This window comes from Alligator sinensis, unplaced genomic scaffold (genome assembly GCF_000455745.1).
Source record: "Alligator sinensis unplaced genomic scaffold, ASM45574v1 scaffold1546_1, whole genome shotgun sequence".
In the NCBI taxonomy this organism is placed as follows: Eukaryota; Metazoa; Chordata; order Crocodylia; family Alligatoridae; genus Alligator; species Alligator sinensis.
The window spans coordinates 716,582-725,048 of NW_005842689.1; the positions used below are offsets into that span (position 1 = coordinate 716,582).

General features: G+C 45.8%; 1 protein-coding gene across 2 annotated transcripts in view; it reads left to right on the forward strand.

Moving 5' to 3' along the window:
* WRN (Werner syndrome RecQ like helicase) overlaps positions 1–8,467 on the forward strand; it is a 161,866-nt gene that overhangs the window by 123,673 nt on the left and 29,726 nt on the right. For both annotated transcript variants that reach the window (XM_025215937.1, XM_025215938.1), the window contains 3 exons: positions 5,283–5,453; positions 5,534–5,631; positions 8,009–8,081. In XM_025215937.1, the coding sequence (XP_025071722.1) occupies positions 5,283–5,453; positions 5,534–5,631; positions 8,009–8,081 (342 nt within the window). The remainder of the gene's footprint in view (positions 1–5,282; positions 5,454–5,533; positions 5,632–8,008; positions 8,082–8,467) is intronic.

Sequence of the window (8,467 nt, forward strand, 5' to 3'; positions counted from 1 at the left end):
TTGTTGGGGGTTTGGATCAGATGACTTTTAAGGTTCCTTCCAACCCAGTGCTTCAATGAGGGAATGGTTTCCATAAACAAGTCCTTCATTGGGAATGGATTTTCTTTTTCCAGTCCCTCAGTTTGCAGCTGTACACTGGAAGTCAGGCACTGCAAGTTGATTGAAGCACTCTGTATAGGGCTTTTGTGAATAATTTTTGTTGTGTCCATGTAGCTTACAGAGCTCAAGCAGGCACCATTATTCTTCTCTCTTTGAATTGTTTTTAACATGCATGTACACTTATTGCAATACTTGATTTTATCAATGTACAGGCAGTCCTTGGACTTACAACACGATTGGTTCCTGAAAACCGCGTCTTAAGTCGAAACATAACTTGGAACCGATTTTCCCATAAGAAATAATGTTATAAATGGGGGATTAGTTCCTGAACCAAGGCCCAATACCCTGTTTTCACCAAAAAATAACCCAGAATGTTGTACTCAATCAATTAAAGATGAGTAACATAGCTACATTAATGTATTTATATTGTAAATAGCAATCATATTGATTTGGAAGTCTTCTTTGAGGTGACTTTGCTGGACTTTTTGAAGGGTTCTTGACTGGACTCTTCTCAGGAGTCTTGGCTGCAGGTTTTTCTGGAGTCTTGTCTGCTTTCTTAAAGAAAGTGTCCAAGGAAGTTTGAACAGATGTTCTCCAGGGAGATGGGTGACACAGTGAACTTGTTCGCTGGTGTGGCGTTGCATCGGATCAAGCATTGTAAAGTCGAAACTGACCTCAGAAAGTTGAAACAGAGTGTCAATTTATAAGCATTGTAAGGGCAAAACGTAACTCAAAATGTTGTAAGTCGAGGACTGCCTGTAATGGAAGAGGAACCCTTGCCATTCTCAGAGTCCTTTCCATTGTCAAGCCTGCCTTTTTATTTATTCTCCCAGAGAGGGGAACTGCTTCCTAGGTAGCAGTGTCCCATCATCTTCCCAGTACAGGCCTCCTGCTGCATACATCCCATGTATGGTTGATGGGGCGGAAAAAAAGACGTGTACATGTGTAGGTAACAGCGCAATTGGATCTAATGTGTGATCTACATAATCACACCTCCTGCCATGCATGTAGGGGGAGCCCAATCCTGGGCTCCTTATGTATTGGCAAGAAGCAGGCACCCATGGCTGAGAGACCCCTTTCCTGAGGGGGCTCCCAGCTGCGGGGGGAGTTGGGGGGAGAGGGGCAGTGGCCACACACACCTGGGATCCAGAGATCCCACAGCTGACAGGTCTCTGGGTCTGGGCTGCACTTCATGGGCAGCTGGAACCCGGAATTCCCCAGCTGACAAGGCTCTGTGTCCTGGCTGCTAATGAGGTGCAGCCCAGACCCAGAGCCCTGTCAGTTGTGGGGTCTTTAGGTCCTGGCTGTCCACAAGGCACAGCTGGAACCCAGAGCCCTGTCAGCTGCAAGACTCTGGGTTCCAGCTGCCCATGAGGCGCAGCCAGGACCAAGAGCCCTGTGTGGGGCCAGGGGTTTCACGCACCCCTGAGCCTTGGGGATCATGGCAGCCACAATTCCCAGGGCTTGTGGGGTTTGCATCCCTGTGGCTGGGAGCCCTGTTAGCTGATGGGCTCCAAACTGCAGTGGTACATGTGCAAATTAAAGCTCAATAGCTTTCCTTTCCTTTTGCATGTCCTTGTGCCCAAGGTATTTAACGCAATTCAGAGATTTGCTGAATCTGACAGGCCACGCTGTGGGTGCTTCAATCAGCTATAAAGGTAGTACACTTTTTCAAGCTCTAACCTTATAAAGGGTTGAAGCTTTTTATCCTGTGATAACTATTTTGTATGTGTAGCTGGTTTTAAGGTAATTGTGCAATTAACCAGTTAATGCACAATACCTGCAACATGTAGAGGGGGCTTTAGAGATTAGCCTGTACCAGAAAGCAAAATCTCCTTTCTCGATCATCATCGACAGTATTACTTTTGCTTGTAACTTTTGACTCAGACTTCTTTTTATTGTCTGATGTCTAGGCTGCATCTAAATCTTTCAGGTTATTTTGATACCTCTATGATTCAGACTTTTTACTTATCCACACTGATAAAATCTGTCCACAAAGGTAATATCTCCTCCATTTTTTCATCATCTTGTGTCTCAGTCCCTGCAACATCCTTTTCCCTGGTCTTGACAAATGTAATGTTGCCTTCCTGTCATCCATCCAGAATGCTGCTGCAAAGATAATTTCCTCACCTGTTGCTTTGAGCCTGTCTCCGCTTTCTTTAAATTCCTCTACGGCCTCTCCTTCACTGTTAAATTAAACATAAGCGGCTTGTCTTCACTATCACTTAATGCCCGTTTCTCAACCTGCTTACCATCTTGGCACTGATGTGAATTCCTGTCTCCATTCAGACTGACTAGGTTGCAGTACTGCAGAAAAGGATGAGAGGTTATAATGTACCTAAAACTGAATATGATTCAGCTGTGTGCCCTTTTTACCAAACAAGCCAATAGCATACTAGACTCTACTTAATAGGAGCATTGCTTGCAAGTCAAGACAAACGATTCTTTCCCTGTATTCAGCACTGGTGAAACCTCACCTAGAATACTGTTGCTATTTTTGGGCACTGCACTTCAAGAAAGACATAGACAAATTAGAAAGTTTTCATCAGTGAATAACAAAAATGATTATTTACAAGGAAAGACTGAAAGAACTAGGATTATTTAGTCTGGAGAAGAAAAAAAATAGGGATATTTGATGATAGTTTTCAAATATCTGAAGAGGGTGGCTTTGGAGACTACGATGTTAAAAGGTGACTGCGGAGGACAGAAGTAATGGTCTTAAATTGCAGCAGGGGAGATTTACGTTGGCTATTGTGAAGAACTGTCTCCCTATGAGGGTTGGTTAAGCATTGGAACAAATAACCTCAAGAGGTGGTGGAATCTCCATCCTTGGAAGTTTTTAAGAATAGGTTAAATAAACACTACTTGCAGAGTGGAAACCTCTTGGTTTTTAAACTTTCTTTTAGAAAGAATGCTGTATGGCTTATAAATGGAGTTCTCCCCGTTAACACTAAATAATAATAATCACACTTTTGTACCAGCTTCTAAATTCAAACTTATCTTGCATGATTTAAATTTTTGCCGATATGCAACAAGAATATGTTGCTAGATTTCCAGTATGATTTGTTTTTGTTTGGGTTTTTTTTAAATATATATATTCTTTAATCTATTTCCAAGGGAGGAGTGGGGTAGCCCCAGATGGGTAGGAACTAGAGGGGAGAGTCTCTTTAACTCCCAGCTTTCATGGAGAGCATGGAATTAAAAAAAAAAAAATCTATGTAGATTTCAAAGTTATTGTGGAAAGTCCTACGGAGGGATGGGGAGCACGGGGAAGGCATCGTCATGCTAACCCTAACATTGTCCTCCAGCTTTAGTCCACCCTTCCTAAAGACCTCCATGGCATTTGCATCTGATAAACTCCTGTGTGACTGCTGTTTCTAGTGCCTAGAACAGAGGTGGGCAAAGTCCAGCCCGAAGGCTGGATTGGGCCTGTGGTGGACTCTGTTTCCCAGCAGCCCCTGCCTGCGTCACTGCAGCTGATTTACATGAGGACCCCAGGAGTGGGGGTGCTGTGACAAGGGGGAGCCTGGGTTTCCATGGAGACTGGCCGACAGGGCATGCAGCTGGGTGGGGAGCTGCTCCAGGGCTAGGATCTTGTGGTGGTGACAGCGTGGTCAAGACAGCGAGCCGGGTAGACCTGCGATCTGCTGCCTGGGCACGTAAGGCAGGGATGCGGTGTGGTGTGCAGGCAGCAGATTGTGGTTCTGCCCCAGCTCTGGACCATGCTGTCACCACTGCAAGATCCCAGCCCTAGCTGCAGAGTAGCAGCCTGCCCAGCTTTGCCCTCTGCCAGTGCTGCTCAGGCCAGTCTCCATGGAAACCCCCTCCCCACACTGTCAGGGTGCTGCTGCTACTGGGGTCTCCATGGAAACTGGCTGCAGCGACATAGGCGGGAGCTGCTGGGAAATGGAGTCCGGCCGCTGGCCGGATCCACCATTTTGCTCACCCCTGGCCTAGAAGCTTTGCAGGTTTACACTGAAAATCTGCCTTCTCCTTGTTTGTGTTGGAGGTAGTGGATAGCTCCTGTAAATTCTACCTGGAGCTTGGGGTGGGGGCAGAGATTGCCATGGGCAAGAGAATGAACTTCTTTTCTGTGACCCATATAATTTGGGAAGGACAGTCACCAAACTAGTAGTTCATTTTTGCTGCTGTTCTAGTGTGTTTGAAATATAAATGTTAAATTTTGGAAAGAAGCAGATGAGGAGAGCAGTGCAGAGTTCCATTCTAGGAGTCTGCTTCCTGGGGGATGTCTACTCGTTGTTAATTAGAAACGTGGACTGGAAGAGGAACCTCCTAGTCTATTAAGTCCAGCCCCCTACTTTTACATGAAGCCATTTAGCCAACAGTTCCTACATTAAGACCCAGTGGGACTCTCCTCTGGTTGGGATAGGGTGGATTAAGATCCAGCACTTCTCTGGAGTTAGTTGGTCCCTGGAAAACCTTTAGCAGTCCTTTGCTTTTCATCTTGTAGTTTGAGTAGGACTCCTGGAATTTTTATTTCTGGACTCCTAATTTTTTTTTTAAAGTTCATTTGACTCTTTTGTTTTAAGTACTTGGTGTACAAGGACTTCTTACAGTGTAGAACTGCATACAGATTAAGGTAATTGATGGACATGGTGCAGTGCCCTAATTCTAGCAAAGAATGTTACTCCCAAATTTATCAACTGAGATTAAGCCAGGTCAGCCAGTAGCAGAAATGGCACCTTTGTTAATCTCTTGACTTCTGGGAATTTTGTATGCACTCCTATCCTGGGTCCTGGGGCCTGTGGTAAATTGTGGCCCTCGTCCTTTGACAATCTTGTCAGAAAGCCCAGAAATTGAATGAATAGGCACAGACAAAAGTACTCTTCAAGTAACAAATGTGAGGCATACTGCCATGGCTCACATCGTATGGACAGAGGAGGATTTCAGTCTTTTATTTATTTATTTATTTATTTATTTATTTATTTTTTAACTGGATCTTAAGGGAAACATGGATGTTGTCATATTTGGAGAGGTCACACCATATTTCTGGTGCTGGCAGCCTTCCTAGCTTTTTGTTCCTTTTTATTGTGGTGATAGTTTTTCTTTATACAGAACTTCACAATTCTTTTTTTGCTTTACTAGTTACTTGGTGGTTTTTGTTTTGTTTTTTTGTGCAAGGAATACAGCAGTCTGACTCAAATTTGTTTTAATGATTTCAGAATTCTCAGCGTCTCCCAGATAAATACCGAGCTCACACACTTTTTGGTTGTGGGAAGGACTGGCCAGAGAATTGGTGGAAGGCATTAGGACGAGAGCTTATCAGTGAGGGATTCCTTAAAGAAGTTTCCGGTCGAAACAAATTTGCAACCATGTGTGTGCTTACTCAGAAGGTAATCCTCACTGTAAAATCTTAAGGCCAGAGGTTTCTTTTAACAGTCAAAACTTTAAAAATGTTGTGTTTCTTTCACAGGGTAGAAACTGGCTACATAAAAGTAAAACTGGATTGCATCAAAGCCTTCTGTTACAGCCTAGTGAAGAACTATATCTTAAGAAACTTCATTTCCCAAGGTAACTATAGGTGTATATACAGTAAAATCTCTGTTATCCGGCATCCCTGGGGTAAGGGGATTGCTGGTTATGTAAAATTTCCAGTTATCTGAAAACCGCCAACAGCGGTTGTAATTCCTTGGCTTGCCAAGGTGGGAATGACCTGGGAGATGGTGTCAAAGGTCTTGCCAAAATTGAGGCATATCACATCTATTGCTCCTCCTCCTTCAATGCATAGAGCCTGTCACCTTGTCACCAAAGCAGATCAGGAGCTCAGGATAAGTTCACTTTGACTGTTCCTGATCATCTGTTCTTCTCCCCATGCTTATATGTGGATGCCTTGATCTGCTCTATGAACTTTCCAACGATTAAGACCAGACTGATTGGTTTTTCTTTCTTTCCTTAAAGGGCACTATATTTGCCCTTTTCCAATCAGCCCAGGACCTCCATGAGTTTTCAAAGATAATAGCCAGTGACTCTCTAATTACCAGGGACCCTGGTTTTCCCTGATAAAAAAAAAATAAAAAAAAAATCAGAAATTCTCTGTTAAAAAATCCTAAATCCATGATTAAAATGAAAGGCCCCCCACAGCCCCCCTGGCCCTGTTGGTGCCCCTCACCCACCACACACAGGTCCTGCTCCCTCAGCCCTGCCAGAGGGGTCCCCGGCTTCCAGGGCTATGGGGCCAGGGACCCAGGCCCCTGGCAGGAGGCGGCGGCTGCTGCAGTGGAGTGGAGCCCAGCTCCCCACCTGCTGCCTGCCTGCTGCCGACTCAGGTGAGGAGAGGGGGGGCAGATCCCCACAGTGGTGTGCACTCCCAGGGGGCAGGGGGATCCATCCCCCCCCAGATCTGTGCGCAGGGCGGGGGCCATGTGCTGCCCACTGCGGGCTCCTGCCCTGCTGCCTCCCCCAGGACCTCTGCAGCCTGACATATACAACCTGGCACTGCAAAGAGCAGCGGGCAGGGCTTCACAGGAAAGCTGCTTACCACTGTGAGCTCTGCACTGCCTTAGCGATGTGTCCTCTGCAGGTGTGGCTCCAGTTGGGATGGCAGCATAGGGTTGTACTTAAGGGACATGTTGCCAGGGCAGTGCGGAGCTCGCAGCACCAAGCAGCTTTCCTGCATGGCCCTGCTATTCTTTGCAGCGCTAGGTTGCACCCACTGCACTGTGGAGGCCCCAGGGGAGGGCAGCAGGGCGGAAGCCCAAGCCTGAAGCAGGCAGGATGTGCCTGCGTTTGCGTCACGCACAGATCTGGGGAGCATGGGTCTGCCCTGCTCCCTGGGAGTGTGCACAGGGGTGGGAAGCAGCACCCACTGCGTGAGCCCACAGTGGGGAGTCTGCCCTGCCCCTGCCTCACTCACAGATCTGGGGGGGCACAGGTTCCCCCTGCCCCCTGGGTGTGCATGCAGCAGTGGGGAGCTGGCCCCACCCCCTGGATGAGCTATCCATGGCTGTATCCCTCTCCCTGCTGGGACCTGGCAGTTGTGCATTGCAGCCCTGGGCTCCATGTCCCGGGCATTGCATGGCTGGGCAGAACCCCAGCCCCTGCCCTGCCCAACTCCCTCCCTCCCTATGGGGGCCTCAGTTCCCTCTCCCCCCACACTTATCTGTGGGAGCTGGTTTTCAGACTGCCTGGGACTATGTGCAGCACCACCTGCCTGTTGAGCCTGTTACCTGTCCACCTTATAGTAGTTTTGCCCAGCCCACATTTCTCCTATTTGTCTGAGAAGGTTGTGCGGGATCTTGTCAAAACTGTTGCTAAAGTCCAGATACAGTATATCCACAGCATTCCCTTCATCCACCCAAGTAGTTACTTTCTCAGAGAAGGTGATCACATTTGTTTGACTCAATTTGTTTTTCACAAATCCATGCTGGGTGCTTTTGAACAGCCTTTCCTTCTCTAGATGCTTGTAAATGGCCTTCCTTAGGATATGCTTCAGTACCTTCCCAGGTATTAAGGTGAGGCTAATTTGTCTGTAATTCCCCAGATTCTCCTTTTTTTAAAGTAGGGCACTACATTGATCCTTTTCCAGTCCTCTGATACCTGGCCCATTTCCTGCAGCTTCATGAAAATCATTGCCATGGGCTCCAAGATCTCCTCTGCCAGTTGCTTCAGGACCCTGAGATGAAGTTCATTTGGCTGTGCCGACTTGAATTCATTCAGACGCAGTTAGACAAGTTATGCACTTATCCAATATACATAGAAGTGGAGTATACTTGTTATTCCTCTTTTTTCCCCCCTAAAACTATCGTAATTCCAGATTTAGCAGAAGAAAATGCTCTGGAAATGTTAATTTTTAGACATGTATCAATTCTGCTTTTATTTTGCATTGACAGCCTACTATTAAGAGTGATTTATTTGTGCTTTGAATAAGATTGAGTCCATTTTCTTACAGTACCAGACAAATGCCATTGGTTTCTGGGGAGCATTCATCAAACACAAAGTTAATGAAGACCCTGGTGACAAAGGTTTGTTACAGAAAAATGTTGTGTTATAGACTGGTTCTTTGCTTAGTAATGGACTGAGAGCTCCTTTTGCTTGACTCTAAAGTCTCTAGATATTTAAAGACTTAAGATGCACAGTGAAGCAACTTGCAGGATATATAAATAATATGTACAATAGTTGTCAGGTGTGTGATGAGCAAAATCATTGACACATTACTGACTGAAGTATTCCAGTCATGTAAAATTGTGTTAAAATAAGACATTTTTCTACTTATTCCATCATTGTGGCATAAGAGTATTATCAGTGCTACTACATGAATTACTGGGGTCTTAAGCCTAATGGCATATCTTCCATATATGACCTTTTTCTGAAACAAATGATCCATTGTACTCACTCCAGTTTCCTGCTG